The 25,601-nt window shown below is 34.9% G+C and overlaps 1 protein-coding gene across 2 annotated transcripts in view; it reads left to right on the plus strand.

The window, feature by feature from the left end:
* The window catches only part of UVRAG (UV radiation resistance associated), a 318,666-nt gene that overhangs the window by 192,707 nt on the left and 100,358 nt on the right, over nucleotides 1-25,601 (plus strand). For both annotated transcript variants that reach the window (XR_005983964.1, XM_041730667.1), the window contains exon 12: nucleotides 1,192-1,357. Coding sequence is in view for 1 of the 2 variants with exons in the window: in XM_041730667.1 (XP_041586601.1) it covers nucleotides 1,192-1,357 (166 nt within the window). In the remaining variant the exon portion in view is untranslated. The remainder of the gene's footprint in view (nucleotides 1-1,191; nucleotides 1,358-25,601) is intronic.

The raw sequence follows: 25,601 nt of genomic DNA on the forward strand, positions 1-25,601 counted from the left end.
AAAAGAGAAGTATACAATGAAAGTTACCTATTTTTATAGTATAGTCAAAGAGAAACCAAGAATCTACCATGGTTGTCAGTGGTGGAAAATGAACTGATGATAGATGACTATAGGGGCATTCATACAACAAGAAGGTAGTACTTAGATAACTAAGTATAAGTATAAAAAATGTAAAAAACATTACTAATGATTGAAGTTAAGGTACCGTTAGAAATCAGGAAACACTCAAGCCAAAGATATCTCTCAATCATTTCAGCTTTTCTCTAGCCAAAGATAGTCTAGATTATGAGTTAAAATCTTTCAGTGTGTCTGTATGTGAACTTTTAAAAGTATTTTGGGAATACTATATACCAAACATTTACTTTTCTCTTCCTCCTGGGGCAGGTTTAAAACGTTTTGTTGTATTACTCTGTTCTAAGTACCTGATGATTATTATCACTTGGTAGGTAGTAGTAGCAGAAATCTAGATGTGAGTTAAAAATATAATTCTCTGTGACTTCTTAAAAGATAGATGCTTATGTTTGACTGTAGGGGACATACATTTTTCCCCAGCAGTTACTTCCACCTAAATTGCATAAATAATATATATAAACTGTGGTTTTTGACATTTTACTATTTAAAATATTTTTCCTCCCTATCCTATTTCAAATTTCACAGTCTTATTTATGCACTACTATCTTTATGGATATTGAAAAGGTACCCCATCAAGATGCATTGTGCTTTTTCACTTCACCATAAACTTAATTTGTACAATAGTACAATAGTACAACTATATTGCTCATAAAGTTGTTAATGAATAAAATATATGATGCTCATATAGTGCATTATGATAAACCTCTGTAACTAATTTTCACATCATATGATAGACTAGATATTAACTCTGCCTTGAAAAAAAGTGCTGAGAAAGAAAGTAATGGATATTTAAGTATATTAAGAACTCTTTCTTAAAATATATAAATGAAGTGTTAACCTCAGAACAGTAATCATTGAGCAGTAGTTTTAAATATAGTAGATGAAATCTCAAGTCTTGTTAATATATTTAGATTTGTATAAAATTCATGTAATTTAAATGTGATTAATATTTTATTTACCAGTTATTCTAAAATCTCTTAAAATTGATTTATTATGTTCTTATAGCTACATTTATAAGGTAAATAATTATTTTCTTTTTCTCTGCTTTTGAATTTACAGCAAAAGATGATGGAAGCATTGCTGTTGCCCTTGGTTACACTGCACATTTAGTCTCCATGATTTCCTTTTTCCTACAAGTACCCCTAAGATATCCTATAATTCATAAGGGATCTAGATCAACAATCAAAGATAATATCAATGATAAGCTGACTGAAAAGGAGAGAGAGTAAGTATCTTTTTTATATACTTTTGACATAAGCCAGTTTGAGACATGGAGTATATTAAAAAATACAAAATGTGACCTAGATTGTGGTGATTTTTTGTATGTCCCTTGTAAAGTGCTCCATTTCTTTTAAAGAGAATGTGGTTATTCATTTAGATTATAATCAAATCCTACACTTCTTAAAATTACTGATAGCAAGATTGACTCAGTTAAGTTTAATTTGCTTTTGTGAGAAATAAGTATTATGTACTCAGCAGATATTCATGTAGTACCTCTTGCCTGCCAGTCAACAAGTGAAATAATTTAAAGATTTGTCAGACAAGTAAGAAAAGCAGGTTGTACATGTCTGAAACGTAAATTAGTGAACTGGAAGATAGGTCAGTAGAAAATATATTGACCAAAGCACAAAGAACAAAAAAGATGGATTATATAGAAAAGTGCTAGGCTTATGTAGTTCCCAATAAAAAAGGTCTAAGGTATGATATGTATAGTTGGGATTACAGAGAGGGAGAAGAAAGTACATAGGGTAAATGCAATATTTTAAGAAATGACAGAATATTTCAAATTTGATGAAACACCTCAAGCTACAAATTCTAGAAGCATTAAATACCACCCATAATAAGTACAAAGCAAACATATTTAGGGAAATTATAGTAAAATAGCTGAAAACCAAAAACAAAGTGAAAATATTAAAAGTACCTAGAAAAAAAAAAGATTAGCATCAAAAGAGCAGTAATTAGACTGAAAGCTAATTTCCCAATAGAATCTGTAGGAACTATAAAGGTGATACAACATTTTAAAAAGACTGTAAAACAGAGGGGCCTGGATGGCACATCAAACTATTGGTTTCAACTCAGATCATGATCTCAGGGACATGAGATCGAGCCCAGCATCAGGCTCTATTCTCAGTGTGGAGTCTGCTTGTGTTTCTCTCTCCCTTTCCCTTTGCCATTTCCCACCGCCCCCCCCCCACTTCAAATAAATAAATCTTTAAAAAAAAGTACTGTAAAAAAATACTGCCAACTTAGAATTCTATACTCAATGAATATATCCTTCAAATTAAAGGCAAAATAAAAGTCCTTTCAGACCATAAAACTGAAAAAATGCATCCCTGCAGACCTCTACTAAGAGAAATACTAAAGGCAGAATAGCCTTTAGCACAGAAACTTGGAAATATTTGCAAGAAAGAAAAAAGACAATAGAAAGGGTAAGTATAAGTACATCTAAATTAATTTTGACTACAAAACAAATGGTAGTGTCAAAAAATATGAAATACACATAAATAAAATATATGTGGTTATAATGCATGACTAACACAAAAGTTGGGAAGTGGAAGTGGAGTTAAAGCATTCCAAGATCCTAGCATTGTCTGGAAAAGGGTAAAGATATTGCATTATAGTAGAATACTAAATCAAGGATGCATGTCTAATCTCATAACCACTAAAAAAAATTAGAGGATATAAATAGAAAAAAAATTTTAAATACTTGAATTCAAAACAAGAAAAGGAAGGAAAATGAACATTAAACAAGTGCAACGAACAGAAGATAAATAGTAACTTTGTACTTAGGAACTGAAACTTATTCTGCAGTTACATTAAATGTAAATGTTTTAGTGTACTATGTAAAAATAAAGATTGTCAGGCTGAATAAAAAACTACACTTACCTTGCGAGATATACATCAAATATAATGACATAGAAATATTGAAAATGTAAGAGTGAATAAAGATGTATTATGCAAATATCCATATGAGAGCTAAGATAACTACAAAATGAAGTTTGAGGCATTTTAAATAAGTGGAGTATTTTATGTTAATACTGTCAATTATACACACACACACATATGCATACACATACACCTAAAAGCATGACTTCAAACATATAGACAAAAATTTACAGAATTACAAGGAAATCCACAATCATAGCAGAGGACTTTAAATTTTTTTTGTTATTAGAAAAAGCAGATAAAAGAATCAGAATCTAAAAGACTTGCACAGTGCAATGAACTAGACCTGAGTTAATGGGTAAAAAATATTGCACCAACGTCTATAGAGTATACATTCTTTTCAGGTATACATGAGACATTTACCAAAATTTGATTATACTGAGCCCCAACAAATTTTAAGAGATTAAAATAATTTATATTATGTTTGCTGACCACAGTGGAATTTATGAGAGATAAATAATAAAATCCCCAAATGTTTGGGTATTAAACAGTGTTCTTCTGTAAAACCTATAGGTCAACAAAGCTATAAAGGAAGTTTGAAATTATTTTGCACTAAATGATAGAATATAACATATGAAAGCTTGTAAGGTGCAACTAAATCTGTGCCAAGAGGAAAATTTATTTCCTTCAATGGTGTATTAGAAAAAAAAAGAAAGATTTATAAATCAGTCATCTTAAGTCTCTTAAGTCATCTTAAGTCTCCTTTTGAAAAGTTCTAACCTTTGATACAACTGGAAAATGGATAAGCCCTTAGCAGGACTAATTTAGAAAGAGGAGACAGGCAAAACAACTAGTAAAAGTAAAGGGAAAAAAAAATGTCACTACAGAGATAGACATTAAAAGATAAGATCTTAGAAACACTATTAAGCTTATCAATTTGAAATTCAAGTACAATTGGCTACATTTCTAGAAAAACACAACTTTCCAAAACTGATATATGAATGATGGAGTTTAGAAAACACTGCACTAGGCTAAGGGGAAGTGGATATAGATGATTCTAGGTCAGTTATTCTCACCACTGGCTGCACATTATTGTCATATAGGGAGGCTTTAAAAATGAGCTCCTGATCCCCAGATCCCTGGCTTCTTCCCCGAAATAGATTCAGTTAACAGGGCTCAGGCATGAGATTGTTTTTTTAAAGCTCCTGAAGTGATTTTAATGTGCAGTCAGGGTTAAGAATCGCTATTCCAGACTGTTGTGTTCATGGGAATGAAGAAATGAAATATCCTCTACTATATTTAGGAAAAACTGCAAGAGGAGAGGCAGAAAAGGTAGGTACCAAATGGAAGAGTTTGGTCTTGTATCTGGTAGGACAGTGACCCTCAGCTTGTAAATAGAAAGCAGGAAGCACATATTAAATCAGTGCCTTTTAAAAGCATTGATTAATTGATAGCCAAAGTATTATTCTCAATTTCAGAAAACTTTAAAGAAATCCTGAAATGCATATGTTTGACAAGAGGGGACATTGGTGTGGTTTCTTTTCTCTTTTTAAAGAATTGAGGTGAAATTCACATAAGATTAACTTTTTTGATATGTAAAATTAAGTGACATTTAGTATATTTGCAGTATTTTCCAACCACTGCCTCTGTCTAGTTCCAAAACACTTCATGACCCCAAAAGAAAACCCTGTACTCATTAGGTAGTCACTCCTTATTCTTACCCCACCCAGGGCCCCCTCCCCTGGCAATGACCCATCTGATTCTCCATATAAATCGAATCATATAATATGTGACTTTTTGTTTAAGATTTCTTTCATTTAGCCTATTTTCAGGGGCATCCATGTTGAAGCATAATCAGTATTTTATTCACTTTTATGGCTGAAGAATATTCCATTGAATATATGTACCACAGTTTTTTTATCCATTCCTCTGTTGATGGACATTTGGGCTATTTCCACCTTTGGCAGTTGTGAATAGTGCTACTATGAGCATTCATATATATAAGTATTTGAGTATCTATTTTAAGTTCTCTTGAAGTAGAATCCTTAGGTCATATAGTAATTATATGTTTAATTCTTTGAGGAACCACCAAATTACTTTCTACAGCAGCTATACCAATTTACATTCCCTGATGTGAAGTGGTATATCATTGTGATTTTCATTTGTAGTTCCTTAATGACTAATGATGTTGAGCATCTTTTCATGTCCTTGCTGCCATTTTTTTATCCTCTTTGGAGAAATGTCTGTTCAAGTTCTCTGCCTGTTTTTTAATTGGATCATTTATATATTTTATTGGTGAGCAGTAGGACTTCTTTATTCTGGATACTAGATCCTTATCTGGTATATCATTTGTAAATGTTTTCTTCCCATTCTCTGGGTGGTCTTTATAGTTTAAGCCCTAAAACGAAGGTATGTATTATGTGTTGTCTTGATGCCTGGTGAAACCCAGAAGGCCTAGAATATCTCCTCCCTACGCTGCTCCTGTGGATAAAGTCTCTTATCTAAATAGTACTCCTTATCCAGGGACCTAGGTATAGTTTCTTCTTATTCCTGAGTAGTGAATTTCAGTTCCTTGCCAGCTGGGAAATTGTGGAAAGAAACCAATCACATCTTCCCTCAAGAACCAGTCAACACTGCATCCTTTTGATATAACAGAGTCTGTCTCCCACAGGCCCTGGCTGTTCACTATCATCCTTTTTGTAACTCCCATGTAACCCTGCATGGCATGTAGTGTCCTCCTCCCCTGGGCTGAGTATATGTGATTCAGATTAATAAGATTGTTCTCATTCTCATCTGTCATTCATTGATTTTTCTCTACTGCTTTTTTATTCTCTATTTTATCTCTACTCTAATCTTTATTATTTGCCTTATTCTGCTAGCTTTGGGTATTGCTTTCTGTTTCTTCCAATGTAAAAGTAGATTATTATATAAGATCTTTCTTCTTTTAAAGTTATTTATTTATTTATTTATTTATTTATTTATTTATGAGAGAAAGTGTGTGAGCTGGGGGAGGGGGAGGGGGACGGAGAAGGATGAGAAGTCTCTGCCAAGCACTAAGCCTGACATGGGGCTTAATCCCATGATCCCATCCACTGAACCCTGAGATCATGACGTGAGCAGAAACCAAGAGTTGGGTGCTCAACTGACTGAGCCACCCAGGTGCCCCAAGATCTTTCTTTTTTTAATATCAGTATTTAAATCTATAAATTTCTATATCCTATTAATTTAGTCCATTGTGTTTTTATGTTCATTCATCTCAAAGTACTTTTTAATTTCCTTTTTGATTTCTTCATTGATCAATTGGTTAAGAGAGCTTAATTTTCACATGTATGTGAATTTTCTAGTTTTCCTTCCACTATTGATATCTAGTTTCATTCCCTTGTGATGGAGAAAATAATTTGTATGAGTTCAGTATTTTAACATTGACTATTTTGTATAGTCTATCCTAGAGAATGTCCCACATGCATTTGAGAAGAATGTGTATTCTACTATTGTTAAATGCACTATTCTATATATATATCTATTAGGTCTAGTTGGTTTTATAGTATTGTCAGGTCCTCTATGTCTTCATTGATCTTCTGTCTAGATATTTTATCCACTATTGAAAGTGGAATATTAAATAAACTCTTGAACTATTATTGCAGGACTGCTTCTTCATTTCTGTCAGTGATTGCTTCATATATTTTGGGACTCTGTTGTTTGGTGCATCTGTTTTTAGTTGTTATTTCTTCTTGATGAATCAACCCTTTCATTGACCTTTTTTGCTTTTTGTAACAATTTTGACCTAAAGATTGTTTTGTCTGCTATTAGTATAGCCACCCCAATTTTTCTTGGTTACTATATGCATGGAACATTTTTTCCATCTTTTCACTTTGAACCCATTTGTGTCTTTGGATCTAAAATGAATCTCTTATAAGCAGCATATAGTTGGGTCATGTTTTTTTAATCCATTTTGCAAATCTCTTTTCATTAGAGAGTTTAATCTGTTTACATTTAACCTAATTATTTGTATATGTATGTTTCATATTTGTTTTCTTTATTTCTTATACCTTTTTGTGCTTCATTTTTTTCCATTACTCCACCCCCCCCCCCTTTTTGGTATGCCATTTTGATTCAGTATACATTTTTTATTTGGTATACCATTTCCTTTTCAGTAAATTTTTAAGGGATTTTCTTATTCATTACTCTGGGATCACAATTAGCATCCTATACTTACAACAGTCAAGTATGAATTGTAACAACTTAGCTTCGATAGTATACAAAAACTCTGCTCTTCTGTATCTCTATTCTCCCACCTTTATGTTATTGTCAGAAATTATATCTTTATACATTGTGTGCCCATAATACCGTTCTCTTCATTTACCTATGCAGTTACCTTTACTGGAGATCTCTGTTTCTTTGTAAATCTTGAGTTTGTCTTATGTCCTTTCACTTCAACATGAAGCCTTCACTTCTTGCTTGCAGTAACCCTAGCAATCAGCCAGAGGTGAAAGCATAGTGCCTTCTCAGATTTTTTCTGAGTAGGCATCCTATTCTGAGCATGTAGGTACCTTCTATCTTCCCCAGGATAATGGGCACTTTTGAAAACACTAATATCTCAAAGAAACTCTCCCCAGCCTTACCTCCCAGGCTTTAGACAGTCTGTTGTATGTCTCAGCCTGGATCTTTTGCACAAGGAAGCTATGGGATTTGTTTGCCTTACATCAACAGTGTACCCTGCTTTTCACCTCTGAGTGAGTAGTTCTGACTAGTCAAAACCAAGGCAAGTGCCATGCATTAGTAAGTACTTCAAGTAGCCCCTAGACAAGTTAGGACAGATAAACACAAATTTTTTTAGAATAAAATCTGCTTGGCTCCATTATGCACTGGGGATCAAGGCTGTACAGTGGCAGGCTACATTCTTCAAGACCACTACTGAGTTGGGGAGGGAGTTAAAAATAGTGTGAGTAGAAATTCTGTGAAGCTTTCCTCTTGATTTTGAGTTTCCTTTTTCTTGATTCAGAGGTTAGCCTGTTGTTTTACACTCCTGACTTCTTCCAGAGTTTAGTAAAGTAGATTCTAACAGTTTTTGCTTAAAAAAAAATAAAGTTTCTCTGGAGGGACAAGTCCTTAGATCTACCCACTCCCCAATTTTTGCTGACATCATTCCATTTGTTTAATGATGAAAAACATTACTTACAAGGGATGAAGGGACCCATGATTTTAAGTAAGTATGACCATATAAGAACAACTTGTAGTTTTGAGAATGGTCACCTCTCCAAACCTTCTCTAGCCTCCATAGTAAACAAATAAAATATTTCTAGTTTTTTGTCAAATTTGTACATGGTGATCTGACTTAAAATATTAGTTATATAGGAAAAGCAGTTTGGGAGCTTGAAGGAAGGGTGTCCCTCAAAATGATATTATTTCTTCAGATCAGCTGCACACTTTAATTTGTGAAGGAGCAGCTTAACGTGTGGGCAATTCCAAGTAGTATGTCCGAAGTGTGAGTAGTAGCAATGATTTGTTTACCGATTAATTTATTTCCCTAATCAGTTTGGGAAGGGCATCTAGATTTAGGTGATTGTGTTACCTGTTTCTTTGGCAGCCACAAGAAACATGGGAATTTCGTTTTTGTGAACTAATTTTTGTATTTTACCTCTATCTTTTTTCCCCTTTACTGAAACATGTATTTTATTGATTGTAATATAAGTATTTTGACATTTTGATATTGTTAAAAATGAGGTGCATCTTACAATTAATGGCATGCCATATTGTGATTGAGAACATTTATCTTTTCTTAGTGATACATAAATTAATGCTGCAGTTCACAATTGATGCTCAGATTTTATAAGCTATCATATATTTTAGGTGACTTTATGCAATTTGGTAAAGTACTTCGTATCCCTTTTGAAACAGCATAGATGTACAAATAAATATATAAATAAGAGTAAACATCGATTTTGCTCATTGATTGAATCAATCTCTCAGTTATTCTTAGCCTGGATCACAGAAAGAGCATATTAGACTTGATTTTCTTTTCTCCTGAGTGTCAGTGTTGATGTAAACCTTTCCAGTTTATTAGGTGGATTCAGGTCTTCATGGGGGATGGAAAACAGTAATCAAATGATTTATCACATACATTATATACTTATTGTAATCGGCCTAAGGAGTCTTCAGCCTCTGCCCTCTAATTACCTGCCTCATCTGGCTATTGGTGTGTGAGATAGTGGAGTTAAGAGTCTTTGTTAGCCAGTTTTGCTGTGCAGGTGGGTGGAGACTAATTTTTCCTTTGTCTGGCCTGTTTGAAACACAGGTTTGGACTGATGCCTTGCCTAAACCACTACTTGTGCACCTGCACACTGTAAAGGGAAACTCTGAAATCTTTGCAGCATTCATTCTGAGGCTCAGACCACAAAACACGAAGGAATGTAACCAGAGTCCAGCCACAATGTTCTTTTACCCTTTACTTCTTCTTTCACTGAGGACTGACAAGTAGGTCTTCAAGTGATTTTTGAAATGAAATGTATTAGTCATTGTTATTGTGCTACTTAACTGTCTGCTAGATGATATATTCCGGTTGGATTACTGAAACAATCACTGAGCTAGGACATAGCTGGTCAGAGCATATGGTTTTTTTCAAGCCCTCAAAAAATGTCTTAAGGTTTTTGTTTTATTCTCAGAAGGAGTGGTATAATTGGCAGGCGCTTCTGAAAGTTCTTGACCTGTCCACAACAAGGCTTTTACAAATCTCTAAAAGATGGTTAACTATTTTTCTATAATGAAATTATTGGAACCTACAGGCATGTTAATGCTGCTTTTCTCAATTCATTGATTGTTTTGTTCATATATTTATTCCATGGAAGATCTTTTTTTTTTTTTTTTAAATTCCATGGAAGATCTTGACTAAACCCTAGGAGTTGCCTTTTTTACTGGCTGATTCTGACTTCTTTTAGAGACAGAAATTTTAGAGTATAAAGAGAGTGTGATGTGTCCAAAAACAGATAATACTGGCCCCACATCATAGTCATTGCATGTGGACCTGATGCTCATGAGAGGAGGAAGTCTGTTTTAATGGTCTAATGCCTTTTCTGTGACTGAATGCGTAAGGCAATCATATGCTTATATGTAAGGAGATTGGCTAGACAGGTTCCAGTCCTGTGACTAGAGTCTTATTTTTCTTGCAGCCACCATAGTGTCTAGTTGTTTATGGAGCTCCCTCTTTAGCATAACTAGATTGCATTCTGCCAGGAAGGAAGAGACGGAAATTTTCCGAGTTGCCATAAGCAGAGCGATTGTCTGTTTCTGTATTCCTTCAGCCTACTTTTTGGCCTGGCAACACTAACTTGTTGAATACATGAATGAGAATTTTTCTAATGGTAACTCCTTAAAGCAAGTAGGATACTTTGAACATTGCTTGCAGAGAAGCAAATTCTCTATAGAAATAGTGACTGGCACTTGGGTTTTTGTTGGTATAAAGCTTATATGGAAAACATAAATGTTTTCAGGCTGCTGTACTTCTGACTCTTCATTTCTATTTTTACCTGCTTCAGGCATACTTAACCACCTGTTGATATATTAAGAATTATAGACTCCTTCCTATAAAAATCCTCAGCTTCTGTTTATTAATCAAGCTGTTTTAATGCAGACAGTTCAGAAATGGTTGCTGTTTTCACTAAATGAGCATCTGTTTGCTTTCATAGCATCCAATTAAATCTGATAGCCTCCTTCCAGAGTGGAGATTTTCACATCATGCTTTGGCTTCAGTGCTGTGGCTTTAATTTTCAACTCTTCCACTGTTTATCCTATAAATTAGAACATTCTTTATAACCTTTCATCTTCATTTTATTATAGGTTTTTGCTCAGATGCTGGCATTTAGAGCACTCAGTACCACAGATCTGAGACCTTTAAATTGAACAATGAATGTGATAACTTGAGGCAGTGGGTGGACCAAATGCTTTGGTATTTTTGGTTTTGTTTTTCCGTTTTAATTTTTTCCTTGCTGTGTAGTTTAAAAGTATAATCAAATATTTTTCAAGGTGACTAATATTACTGAAATGAATGAAATTATTCTTTCAGATTTTCCACTTGATTACAGGAATGTAAACTAGGATGAAAAATCTCTGTGTGTGTGAAAACTTTCCCAAATGTCTGTAGTCTAACTCCATTATAACTACTACCTAAGGGAACACCGTGGAACAGACATGGAGACAGAAAAAAAAATGTTTATGTCCATGCAGAATTACAGATTTATTGTGTTTTAGCACCAGATGGACTAGAGTATTATTAAATCATACGCTTTAACCCTTCAGTTCACACATGAAAAAACAGGTTGAGAGATGAAGTGAGGTCATGTAACAAGTTAATAACTAAGCATTCATTTTGATATGGCCCACCAAGGAAAGCAAGCCCAGAAGACGGTGTGCTAACTATATAAGTGTAGTACTTTTAAGCAAACACTTGGGAGATGAAAGAAGTGTGTTTATCGGAAAGGGCTGTATATGCGACTGAAATATACCTTTTTCTTATTTAGGAAAATCTCTCTGGTGAAAATGCCATGATGTGTATTCCTGTATATATTAAGTAGAGTCACTGTATTAAGTTCTCATGTAAATGTTATTTAAATCCCATTTATGAGTTGGTTCACTTGACATTGGTTTTTTTCTTTGAAAGGTACAATGCAAAATGCCTCTTCTCTCTCTTGCCTCACTTTATTTAAATTGGATGGGATTTGTTTTCAGTTTTTATTTCTAATTATTTAAGGCTTTGAAGTTATATGGGCTTCACCTTTTATCACTGAGCAGCTGTGAAATGTCCTCTTTGAGTCTTGGTTTGCCTGATATAGTACCTATGCCACTAGGTTGTTAGAATTAAAGTAAGCACAGTGTTTGGCACATAGAAGATATTCAATAAAATCTATAGCTACTATTATGTATACATTGAGCTTTGCAACAGGAATTCCAGGCAGCCATGTAATTTTTTTTTTTTTTTTTATGAAATGTAGATGCTAAAAGGAAAGGTGGGCCTAAGGAAATGTTGAGGAAAATTGAAAATCCACCTAGTGGTATAGCAGTAGGTTTTCTTTTATAATAATGCCATGAGGTATACATCATCCTTTTTAGTCAATGACATCAATGCAAAGGACTCATGAGATTTTCCACAGTGCAGGGGAGAAAACTTCCAGGTCTGAAGACTTGTCTCTTTGACTTCAACTATGCAAGGAGGTCAGTGCCTGTTATCCACTAATGAGTCAAACAAGTGTCTGTATCTTAAAAGTTATCAGTCTAGTGAGTGCTGAAGCCCTTATTCTCAAATTGGTTCCCAGCCTGGCCTGCTATTCACTTTTTTGGTCTTATCCCAGTTCCCTCTCAATTCATAACCTATGTTTCAGTCTAACTGTTGGTTTCCAGATATATTACATTGTTTTTCATCTTGATACTCTTTGTGTTTTTCTGCTTGTCTGGAATGCCTGGAGTTGAGTACATGAAACCTTTCTCTTATTATCTAAAACTTTATTCCTAAACTCTTTTTTGATTTCCCATAGTTTGATGTACTCTTATAGCCTTCCTTAATCCTGTGAGCAGTTCTCTCTCAGTAGTATCTCAGAAATGAAGTAAGTTTATGTATACTCTTCATTTAACAATCCAGTGATATAAGTGGTGTGTGCTAGAGTTGTCTGTCCTCTTCTTATCCAAAATATTTTTAGTGTAGAAATTGCATCTTACTTGGCATCAGCTTACTCCATTGCCTTGCAGAGAGCATTGTATTGTGTAGACACTCAATAAATATTTCTTGAAATGAATTAGGAGAGCAAAAGGGATGTTCAGTTTTTGCAAATGCTATTAGGTAATCTGACACTCTACACCATAGGCCCATAGTTTTAACTCTAGATGCTCTGGCCAGGACAATCATTATTTCATATGGTCCCTTAGGACCATGGCAAGCTATTAACTTCAGTGCCTGTTGTAATCCAAGGCACAGGCAGCAGTGCTGATGGGGTTGTGTTCAGGAGTGAGAGCAAAAAGCATGTTTTAAAGTGAGGAATCCCCATGGAAATTTAAGCAGGAGCGATCAACAAAATAAAAATGCAGAAGGTGCTTGCTGGGTGAGACAGGAAATGAACACCTTGTGAAGATTAGGCATTCCACTGAGAGAAGGGAAATGTGGGAAATGAGTCCAAAGTAATTGTGCAGCTATTTCATTGCTGACACTTGGAAGCATATTGTTGTGTGTGTTGTTTTTAATGAAGTGTGCTTTTATAGTGCTGATATTATTATCTGGATGAGGAAATCTTCTCTAGTATTATTGTCATCTCAGCTTTCTGCAACCAACTAAATTAAAATATAGTAATGTAATGGGACAGCGGGATAAAAAAGAAAACCAGATGACTCTGACATGTGACCCCAACTTGAACCTACTACTTTTCTGGTTTGTAGTGTACTCGAATCAGACTGTAATCCTTGACAGGATTGGTGGAGGAGGATAGTATATTTAATTAATAGTGGACTATGTCATGGTGTCACGGGGTAAAGATCGTTACATTATTAGGATATGCAAAATCAATATTTCTCAATAGAACCATCAGGGAGCTCTCCAAGTACCATAGATTGACTTTTTGGAGTCTATCAGTATGTATCATATGACAGTATAGATGCTTTGGGAGCTGATATGAATTAATGATTCAATCACCAATGTTGGTGTTATATGGAAAGTAGCACTGTTCTTTTCTTTAGCTCTTATATGTTTGATTTTTTGGTAGGCAAATAATGAGGGATATGGGGATAACTGTATCAAGCCAGAGAGTTTTGGAGTAGGTGATTTGTGGACTCTTTTTTTTTTTCCCTAAAGAAATAAATGCATGGATGGGGCGCCTGGGTGGTTCAGTGACTGAGCATCTGCCTTTGACTTAGGTCATGATCCTGGGGTTCTAGAATCGAGTTCCACATCAGACTCCCAGCAGGGAGCCTACTTCTCCCTCTGCCTATGTCTCTGCTTCTCTCTCTGTCTCTCTCTCTCTCTGTCTCTCATGAATAAATAAATAAAATCATGAATGAATGAATGAAATTGTGTACTCTAAACTTAGGAGATGAGAAATTATGGCTTTCCTATTTTGGTCTTTTGAAAGAACTTTGGCACTAAACACGCCTTGAGTCAGTTTATTTCACCTCATCATCCTCAGCATACTCATCTGAAAATAAAGATAATGGCTTTAGAGAAATATGAAGAGTAAAAGAATTTATATAAAATTACCATTACATATATTCATTCAGTAAATACTTATACCCTCCATAAATAGTAGTCACAGCATTGATTTCTGTCCCATCTACCTGAACTTTTTTTTGAGATTTTATTTATTTATTCATGAGAGACACAGAGACAAAGACAGAGACAGAGACACACGCAGAGGGAGAAGCAGGCTCCATGCAAGGAGCCTGATGTGGGACTCGAACCCAGGTCTCCAGGATCATGCCCTGGGCCGAAGGCAGGCACTAAACTGCTGAGCCACCCAGGGATCCTCTACCTGAACTTTCTGATCTTACTTCATTTCAGTAGAAATGATAAACTTGAGAAGTCCTTAGTTTTTAATTTGGAAAGAATCTCTTAAATAAATCACAGAAACACCAGACCATATTATGAGAAATCTATAAATTTGTTTTTCATTTAAAAAACTTGCTTAAAATAGAATAAAACATACACAAAAATGAAAAGCCAAGCTACAAATCAGAAGATATTTTATAGCACATAGATTAACCAGGGGTCAGTATCTAGAGTATATAAGTAAAATCTTCATATCATCCATAAGAAAAGGAGCAGTCAACCCAACAGATATATGGGCCTAGCGTGTAAAGAAGCTGTTATAGGGGATCTCTGGGTGGGTCAGCAGTTTAGCGCCTGCCTTCGGCCCAGGGCGTGGTCCTGGAGTCCTGGGATCAGGTTCCACATTGGGCTCCCTGCGTGGGGCCTGCTTTTCCCCTCTGCCTGTGTCTCTACCTCAATCTCTCTCTCTCTCTCTTTCTCTCTCTCTCTTTCTCTCAAATTAAAAAAAAAAAAAATCTTAATAAAAAAGAAACTGTTATAAAAGAACAAGCCCTATATGTCTAATAACATTAGAAAAAATACTCAGCCTCTGGAAAATGCAAATTAACACCAGAAGAGATACAACCTGGCAAAAATAGAATGTCTGTTTTAATAACTAATTGGGTGAGCATTTAGAGGAGAAAAAGTTCTCATCCTTTGTGAGAAACAGTTAAATCTGTATGAACCTTTCCCAACAACCTCACTCCTGGTTATATACTAGTCTCTTGAGTAGCTTTTATATGTATGCAATCTGCAAATGTTTATTATATCTCTATTGTGATAGGTAATTAAACAGTGTATCTTGGTTACCTGTAATCTATATTGAGATTATTCACAATTAAATAACTAGCATTTAATTTTCTTAAAGTGCATCTATCCTTTTGTGGTAAATTTTTTTCTTTTCTTTCCCAACTACTTCCTTTAAGCTTGGATGCATGTTTCTTCATATACAGCTTCTTTTTTTTCTCATTACTAACACAGAGTTTATCTGGGTGATTACTTTTTCTCATAATTGATATCATTTCTGTATACCAAATCTTGACTGATTTTAAATTTATAGCAGTAGTTCTCCCCATTTCCTCTGGAGCAAATATTGATGTTAATAAGGCCTAGAATTTTGAGTGCTACTCATTTATATTATTAGAAACCTTTTTAAGAGACTTACAAAAGAATTAATATTTCCCATGCTGCTTGTTAGTAACTCTCATTAATGTAAATGATGGCTCCCAGGTTCATGGTGTGGAGAGTCTAGTGATGAAATCCTAGAAGTGTTAACTGTAGTAAGTTATAGAAATTTACTGCTCTAAGTTAATTAAACACACCAATAAGCAACTGAAGCATTTTATTATTTTAATTTGTATAAATATAAGGCTGGTAAGCTAATGAGAAGTGGCAGGTCCCTTGGAGTTTGATTGACACCTATACTAAAACTCTTTTAAATGTGTAGATGACGCATGAATTTATTGAGACAACTTATGTTGTAAGATATTCCACACAGGAAATATTTATTTTTGAATGTGCAGTAGCATAATTTTGTCATTCCAGCTTTAAAAAATTACTTACTAGAGGAAAAACTTTTTAGAAGCCACCTCCTAATATTGAATTTGCTAAATATTGTTCTGCATGAGAGAGACAGAATTTATTTTATTATTTTCTGGTTTCTGTGTTATTGTGGTCTCCTTAGATCACAAAATGGGAGTTTTAAAAATTGGTTGAAGAGCAATTTGGTAAATAGCCTGTTATTTCCCCCTCACAGATTTTCAGAGGAAATGATAGATAGTATTCCATTCTCAGAGGATACAGGTTGGTCACATTTAATTGTAAGAAGTTCTCCTTCATATTTTGTACCATTTGGGAGGGAGAACCTACCTGTCTTTTTAGTATGTAATTTGGAATAAACGCTTAATTCAATTTTGTACTATTAAGGGCAACATCAAAATCAAGCCTTATAGTATCAGAATTATAAGTGCACAAATGAACCTGCTCACCCATGTATTCGTCAAATGTTTAAAAAGTTATGTACTGTAGGACAGACATTGTCCTAAATCTTTGGAATACAGTATGAGTAACACCAAAAATTAAAACAATCTTTTTTCTCTTTAAAGTAAATAATTAGTTTTAAATCAATCCCATAAATAGCACTGAGTACTATATCAATTTATTCATATATATAATGCTAGATTGTTTTACAGAATAGATACAGACTAAGAAAGGGAGCATATTATCTAAGCTTATTATTTAATTCAAGAAATAACAAAAACTACCTTGTTTCATGTTGTTTATTCAGTATCACTTCTTCCCTTACCTGGTATGTTCTTGTCTTGTGACCACATTCCAGGATTAATTAGGCATGCCCCTGGGAGAGCAAGTAAGACAATTCAATCTGAGCAAAGAAAGATATGGCTGATTGAGGTGGTTTGGGAACATTTTCAACAGCCATTTTGTCATTAAGAGTAAAGGATTGATTTTTTTTTAAGATTTTACTTTTTTATTTATTCATAGAGACAGAGAGAGAGAGAGAGAGAGAGAGGCAGAGACACAGGCAGAGGGAGAAGCAGGCACCACACAGAGAGCCCGACGTGGGACTCGATCCCGGGTCTCCAGGATCACGCCCTGGGCTGCAAGTGGTACTAAACCGCTGCACCACCGGGGCTGCCCTAAAGGACTGATTATTGAATAGAAAGTACTTTATAAAGTTTTGGGACCAACTTAAAAGTTACTTTGGTCAGGATATCTATTTTAGTTTTTTTGGCTTTTCAAGTGAAAATAACATTATGCATAAATGACCCGGTGCTTATTCCCAGCAAAAGTAAGCTAACATCAGGACCTATTTGTTTGACAAGATTAATTCAGAAGAACCTTAAATATTAAATAGTGTTTATCTGCTCAACCCTAGCCAATGAAATAAAAGGTTACAAATATTAAATTAGAAATACCATGATTTATTGTGACAAGTTTCACACATGCATGTGCCTGAGTTTACACATACATGCATATAGAGCAATATCAGATAATATTTAAAAAACAAAGATTTCTAGAACTTGACCAGTCATTATGTTCACCAGATATCTTTTGAGCAAAATATCCCTCTTTTCTCTATTGTGTTCCAAACATGTGAACTTGTAGAAGATACTAAAAATCAGGTTGACCATAAATACACTTAAGTACTGCCCAGTCTACTATCCATCTAGAAGTAGTATACTTACTGAAGGCTAAATTGTTTATGGCTTCTTCAGCTGACTCTTTTTCCACTCTAAACTTTTATAAAATATCCTGGGAATAGAAAATCCAGAAGGAAATTCAAGGATCCAGGTAGGAAAGAAGGCAAAAAAAAAAAAAAAAGAAGAAGAAGAAGAAGAAGAAGAAGAAGAATGCACACCTTTGGAAATAGAAATAATACTTTTAAAAAAAAGACTTAAATATATTCAGAATTCTCAAAGTTAAAGGAGGAAATAGCATCCATAAAACAAGAATAGGGGGTTCTAAAACAGAAAGAGGCAATTGCAGCTTTAAAAAAGTAGATTTTTTTAAGAAGATCATTGGAAAGGAAAAGTCTCTTTTTAAAAAAAAAAAAAACCTCTTAAGATAAATAGACTGGACACACTTAAGGAGAGAATTTCTGAACAGTGAAATAGGAATGAAAACATCATCCAGAATGCAGCACAGAGAAACAGAAGTATATGAAACAGAAATTACAGGACATAGAGAATGAATGAATGGTCAACATATATCCAATAGGAATTCTAGGAGTAGAGATTAGAGGGAATGGCAAGGAAGAAATACTATTTTTTAAATGGCTAGGAAAAAAATACAGAGAGAAGACTTTTTTTTTTTTTTTTTTTTTTTTTTTTTTTTTTTTATGATAGTCACACAGAGAGAGAGAGAGAAAGGCAGAGACACAGGCAGAGGGAGAAGCAGGCTCCATGCACCGGGAGCCCGACATGGGACTCGATCCCGGGTCTCCAGGATGGCGCCCTGGGCCAAAGGCAGGCGCCAAACCGCTGCGCCACCCAGGGATCCCAGAGAGAAGACTTATAACAAAAAAAGGGGAGACAAATACAACTGGGTGACTCAGCGGTTGAGCGCCTGCCTTTGGCTCAGTGCGTGATCCCAAGGTCCTTGGATCGAGTCCTGCATCGGGCCCCTTGTGGGAAGCCTGCTTCTCCCTCTACTTGTGTCTCCGCCTCTCTCTCTGTGTCTCTCATGAATAAATAAATAAAATATTTTTTTTTAAAAGAAAAATCATAAAACATACTATGAACAATTTTTTAAAATTAGGTAGGATGGAATTTTTTTAAAGAAATATAACAGAATTAATTCAAAAAGAAATGAGAAAACTGAATAAGTTTGTTTCGAGGACGCCTGGGTGGCTCGGCAGTTTAGCGACTGCCTTCGGCCCAGGGAGTGATCCTGGAGTCCCAGGATAGAGTCTCACATTGGGCTCCCTGTGTGGAGCCTGCTTCTCCCTCTGCTTATGTCTCTGCCTCTCTCTCTGTGTCTCTCATGAATGAATAAATAAAATCTTAAAAAACAAAAAAAAGATTTTGTTTCAGAGTATGGTAGAATAGAGATGATAGACCAATACTGAAAATGTAAGATTACAAAAGAAATCTTAAATGTATTTATTAGTTAATAAGGAAATAAAGAATACCTAAGCCTGGGGCACTGGCTGGCTCAGTTGGTAGCACACATGGGTAGAGCATGCAGCTCTTGAGCCCAGGGTCATGAGTTCAAGCCCCACATTGGGCAGAGAGCTTATTAAAAAGCTCTCTTTTAAAAAAAAAAGAAAAAAAAGAAACTTAAAAAAAATTAAAAAAAATTAAAAAGAAACTTAAAAAAAATTAAAAAACTTAAACTAAAAACTGAGTAAAAGCAAGAGCTTAGGGTAAGCAATGAAGCAAGGTTTTGCTTTGAAGGCATTTAATAAATTGAATTTGATAAAAAGCTAATCAGAACAATATGAAAACAAAACTGGTAGACAAACTCATTTATGAACATAAGTACAAAAATACAAAATAAAATGCACTGAGCAAAATAAATTGCTGAATCTAGCAATGCAGGAGTCAACATTAAAAAAAAAACCTTCCCACATGATTCACTCATTAACAGATTAACAGAAATATCATGGTTATTTCTTTTTTTTCTAAATATTTTATTATTTATTCATATATATATATGAATATATTTAGAGAGAGAGAGAGAGAGAAGCAGAGACACAGGCAGAAGGAGAAGCAAGCTCCATGCCGGGAGTCTGACGCAGGACTCGATCCCGAGACTCCAGGATCGCGCCCTGGACCAAAGGCAGGCGCTAAACTACTGAGCCACCCAGGGATCCCCTGGTTATTTCAATAAATGCAGAAAAAGCATTCAATAAATTTAATATTTATTTAGAAAAGCAGTATAGGTTTTGATTAGGAGCATAGCTGTAGAACTAGGTGGCATGAGTTTGAGTTCAGATTCTTATTTATTGTATGTGGTAGACAGAAATTGAAACAGTACTCAAGATTTACACTGTCCTGGTACATGCTCTGTATAATTTCTTCCCTGTGGATGTGGGCAGGACTTGTGAACATAATGGAATTTCATTACCTTAATTAAGGTCACTAACCATTTGATTTTGAGTTAATGGGAAGGAAAGATTATCTAAGTGGGCCTCACCTAATCAAGTGAGCCCTTGAAAGAGCCAAGAAGCAGACTCTCTTTGCTAACATGCAGACAAAGTAGATAGCCATGTTGTAAACTGCTTATGAAGCCATGTGGCTAACTACAGTTGAGGGTGGTCTCTAAGATCTGACAGTGAAATCTAGCTGACAGCTAGGAAAGAATTTGGTTAGTCCTACAACAGGAACTAAGTTCTGCCAACAACCTGAATGAACTTGGAAGATGACTCTGAGCTCCACATGAGAGCACAGCCTGGCCAACACCTTGACTTCAGACTTGTTATACCTTGAGCAGAAAACCCATCCATGCTGTACATGGACTTCTAACCTCCAGAAACTATGAGCTATTAAGTGGGTGTTGGTTTAATCTAATAAATTTGTTGTACTTTATAAAGCAGTAATCAAAAATGATTATATCATGTGACCTTGGATGAGTTACTTGATTTCCCTATGCTTTATTGTCTGTAAGATGGAGATAATAATAGCACCCACTTCAAGGGGTGTCTATGTGGATTAAATGAGTCAATATATGTAAAATAATCTGCTAGGTGGTAAAGCCTCAAATGTCCTCAAATAGTACTAATAGTTATTAAAACTCCTGATAAACTAGAAACAGAAGAGAATTTTTTTTAAATGCCAAAGAATGGTTATCAAATCTATAACAAGCTCTTTTAATGGTGAAACTATTCCCATTAAAGTCAGAAAGCAGATAAAGATGCCAGTTATTATCTTTACAATTATCTTGCAATTTGAAGTAAAGGGACAAAATTGTCTTCTACAGATATGAATGTTATATAGGAATCTGCAAACTATTAGAATTTGAAAACCTAGCACATTTGTTGGATATAAGATCGAGATGAAAATCAAGTAGATAGTCTATATACCAGCAATAACCAACTAGAAAATGAGCGTAATTACCTAGTAATATATTTAATAAGTGTGAAAGATCTTTATCAATAAAAAACAGAACACATAAAACTGATAATAAAACACATATAAAAGATCCAAATAAATGGATGTACATACACACATCCTTGGTTTAACTATATATTATGCTACTCTGATTTGTTATAACACTGTGTGTAATATTTTTCTTTAAAATTGTTTTTGAAAAAAGTTGTTTTTGAATTAGAAATAATCTCTTAACGGTGTATCGTAAATCTATTTTCTCCCTAGTTATTGGCAGGTACTATCTACCAATAACTAGATAGAAAGGTTTGGTCTCAAAATGGCTAACCAGAAGTTTGTGCAAATGATAATGCCAGATCTCCAGCAAAGAAATAGAAATATATTACATGGATTTTAAAACGCAGGTTGAAAATGGAAATAGTGAGAAAACCATAACAATCAATAGCCAAACAGGGTTTGGTAAAAGTTATTTGACATTAAGAGGGAGATCATAGGGTTGGTGGGTGGGTAAAATGCATGATGGAGATTAAAGAGTACATTACTGTGATGAGCATTGAGTAATGTATAGAGTTGTAGAATCATATGGAACACCTAAAACTAATACAACACTGCACATTAATTATACTGGAATTAAAAACTAATTATTAATTTTTTTTATTTTGAAAGATCATAAGCGTTACTGTAATCTTAGGAAGATTGAGCAGCACTTATATGGAAATATATCAGAAATTATTTTGTCTAAGAATGAATAGGATACTCACATTTGGTGGGGGGGACTTTTGGGGGTTTTGTCCAGAAAATCATGGGAGAACCCCTTCTTGCTGCCAGGAGGCAATAAAAAGTTTCCATTTATAAATTAGTGCAAACTTTATTACAAAAATGGCAAACAGAAGGAGGGAGGGAAGGGATCAATCTAGACTATATAAAGAACATTTTGGTTCAATAGTTAAAAAGAAACAGCTCAGCTGAAAATTTGTGAAAGCATGTTACATCAGTCCGATTTCAGTCAAGGAAGCAGAATCACTGAGTGTTTGATATAAGGGATTTATTTATAGGAATAAGATACTACATACACAATGGTTAGAGAAGCTGGAAAAGAGTCCAAAAGGGGGAGTTGGAGGATTGAAGAAAAGTCACTGACTGACCCTTCAGAAGCTCAATGCAGGTGGATGACTCAGTCCAGGACGTGGGGAACAAGATCTATCCAGCTGCTCAGTGGAACCCCAAAGGAGAGCAGGTGGAGACATCTCTGGAAGACTGTTGCCACTGCATCTGGTAGAGGGCTTGGAGTCACGATTTGACAGCAAGGCCAGCAGTTGGGAACAAAAGCTAGATGCAGAATAGGAGCACAAAGGCCAGATGGAATCTGTAGGCAGCCTTATGCCTGCCTCTTATTGTGTCTAACCACTGTTAACTTCAGAGTATAATGACCACTGCTCCACTTCTGTCTTCCAAACTCCATGCAAATTTATCTTTTGTTCAACTCTAGCCTGGATCCATACAGGCTATGGTATTCTGGGAAATAGTTCCAGCTTAGCCAAGTGAACACAGTAAAAACCCACAATAGATATGGATAGGCCCTATAGTTTATTCTGTCAATACAGAAATAACTACAGACAATCGTAGTCACTCAGAAAATTATAGTAGCTTTTGCTGTTTTGGGTACTGCTGTTATATATCTGTATCTATATCTTATAGCAGTTGTCACAGCTGTCACAAAAGCAGCATGAGATTAATGCTGTCATCTCCCTTATATTGATGTGTAAACTAAGTCACAGAAAGGTCAAGAAATTTACTTCTAAGGCTGCACATTGTTATTTAGGATTAACAGCAGCAGTGTTTTGGTAGAATAATAAAATGGGGACATACTTAGAGACTGTACATACATATTGCTCACAAGAGGACATATAAAGATAACAAATTTATCATTTTTGTACTGATGAAAAACCAGAAAAAAAATTAAACAGCATACATCTCTCATCAGTAATGGAGTGAGAAATAAAATTTAGAATATATGTAAATAGAATACTAATTAGGACTTCAGAGGAATGCATTAGATATTATATATTGGCAAAAATAGTTCACAAAAAACGATATTGAGAGGAAAAAGTAAGGTGCAGAATAATATGCATGGCTCATTATTACTTATATAAACATTTGAATTTTAAAAGTATAAGAAGTGATATAGACAGATGTTCACCAAATTTATAAAGCTAATGACTTGTAAAAGAGACCAAGGCAGATGCAGTTGCTTGTCTACCCACAGCCATTCTCAGCTTCCTATTCATCAGCAAATCTCCATTTTGCTACTCTTTCTCTTCATTTACTATATGGAAGATGGGCTACAGAGATGAAACCACTACTGGCTTTTTATAAACCATGGTAATTCCATTCCACTTACCAGTGATTGGCTTTGACATAAAATCCGTCACAATTCTACTAGTTTTAAGGGGTGTTTCTAGGAGTGATTTTATGCACTAAGACAGACATGGCTAGAGTGCTAGTAATATATGAATTGCTCAGTCTCAGAACTGGTTTCATGGGAACATTAATTCTGTGAAAATTCAGTGGTTTTGAACTCATCTATATGAAAAAATGGAATTTTTATCTATATGAAATATTTTATCTATATTCATCTATATGAAAAAATGAAAAATTTATATATCGGGGTGCCTGGGTGGCTCAGTCAGTTAAGTGTCTGCCTTTGGCTCAGGTCATGATATCAGGGTCATGGGATCGAGCCTCAAGTTGGGCTCCCTGCTTGGTGGAGAATCTGCTTCTCCCTCTACCCTTTTCTCTACTGTCTCTCTCTCTGTCTCTCTCATGAATAAATAAAATTTTAAAAATGTATATGTCATATATATGTGTGTGATATATGACAAATGTCATGGGAGTAAAGTCCATCATCATCTACTAGATATTGTCTCCAGAAATGAGACCTGAATGTGTAGCAACCATTTTATGACCATGAATAGATCTAAACCTATTCTAGAATGTCAGGGTAGAAAGATGGGAGAACCTGAGTCCTGGATAAAGTCATCAAGTTCCTGAGTTAGCCAGTTTTGGGACTAGTCTGTCTCCATTGTTTGTATTTATATCCGTTGATTTGAGTTTTCTGTCACTTAAAGTTGAAACCATCCTAACTGATGTCAAAGATGGGAAAGTAGTTGGGATGGGGAGCAAAGGAGGCTCACTTTATTTGTAATATTTTATTTTAACTAAAAAATGCAAAAATAATATCAACTATCAGGCCTGAGTAGTGGATTGATAGTTATTTGCTTGTTATTCTCTAATTTTAAAAATATCTTGGGGCACCTGGGTGGATCAGTTGATTAAGTGGTTTCAGCTCAGGTCATGATCTCAGGGTTGGGAGATGAAACCCTGCATTGGGCTCCACTCAGCAATGAGTTTGCTTCCCCTCCCTCTCTCCCTTTTCCTCTCCCTCAACCTCCCCCCCCCACACCACCACCACCACCACTCACAGACACTCTCACTCTGAAATAAATAAGTCTTTTTAAAAAAAAAAAAAAACTTTAAAAATAGGGGCACGTGGGTGGCTGAATCGGTTAAATATCAGACTCTTGATTTTGGCTCAGGTCATGATCTCAGGGTCATGGGATCAAGCCCCCATGTCCAGCTCTGCACTCAGCGCTAAGTCGACATGTCTCTCTCTCTTTGCTCCCCCTATCCCATTCTCTCTCTCTCTCTCTCTCTCATAAATAAATAAAATCTTTAAAGAAAATCTTTAAAAATTAAAAGAAAGAAAAGGTGACAGACGAACTGTATAAACATCAGGAACAAAGATGTGGGAATGGTTACTGTAAGTTGAGAAACACCTGGGAAATATTTCTTGGCAAATGAATCAAGAACCAATTTGTATTTATTTAATAAATACTTACAGGGCTTTTAGTGTGTGTAAGCAACTATGACATTGAGTTTGGGACTTATATTTGAAATTGCTTTTTTGTTTTGTTTTGTTTTGTTTTTGCAAAGAGCATCTTAATATATTGGTACGTGTCTTCAGTGCTGTAGGATAACTTCCTATATGTCTACACTAAAGTTTACATTTTATTTTTACTTACCTAAAGTCTACATTCTAAATTAGATCACTTCCAACATTATATCCAAATTTGGTAAATAAAAAAAAAAAAAAAAGGCTACATAACCATATTTTGCATGATTTTAAAAACATGTCTGTTCCCATCATTGGCTGGGTAAAATTCATAAAACAAATTTTATTCTTACCTCTGGTAGGAGACTAATCAGAACCCTCTCCTCTAAATTATGTCATTTTTTCTTGGGATAGTGATTGTACGGAATTCTTAAATTATGGCATATATGTGTATCTGATTCTAGGATGTAATAATTTAAAGAAAACCAATTGCAGCTGAAAGTTTAGACATACCTCAGAGATGTTGTCGGTCTTGTCTCAGACCACAGCAACAAAGCAAATAACA

This window comes from Vulpes lagopus, chromosome 15 (genome assembly GCF_018345385.1).
Source record: "Vulpes lagopus strain Blue_001 chromosome 15, ASM1834538v1, whole genome shotgun sequence".
Classification (NCBI taxonomy): Eukaryota; Metazoa; Chordata; class Mammalia; order Carnivora; family Canidae; genus Vulpes; species Vulpes lagopus.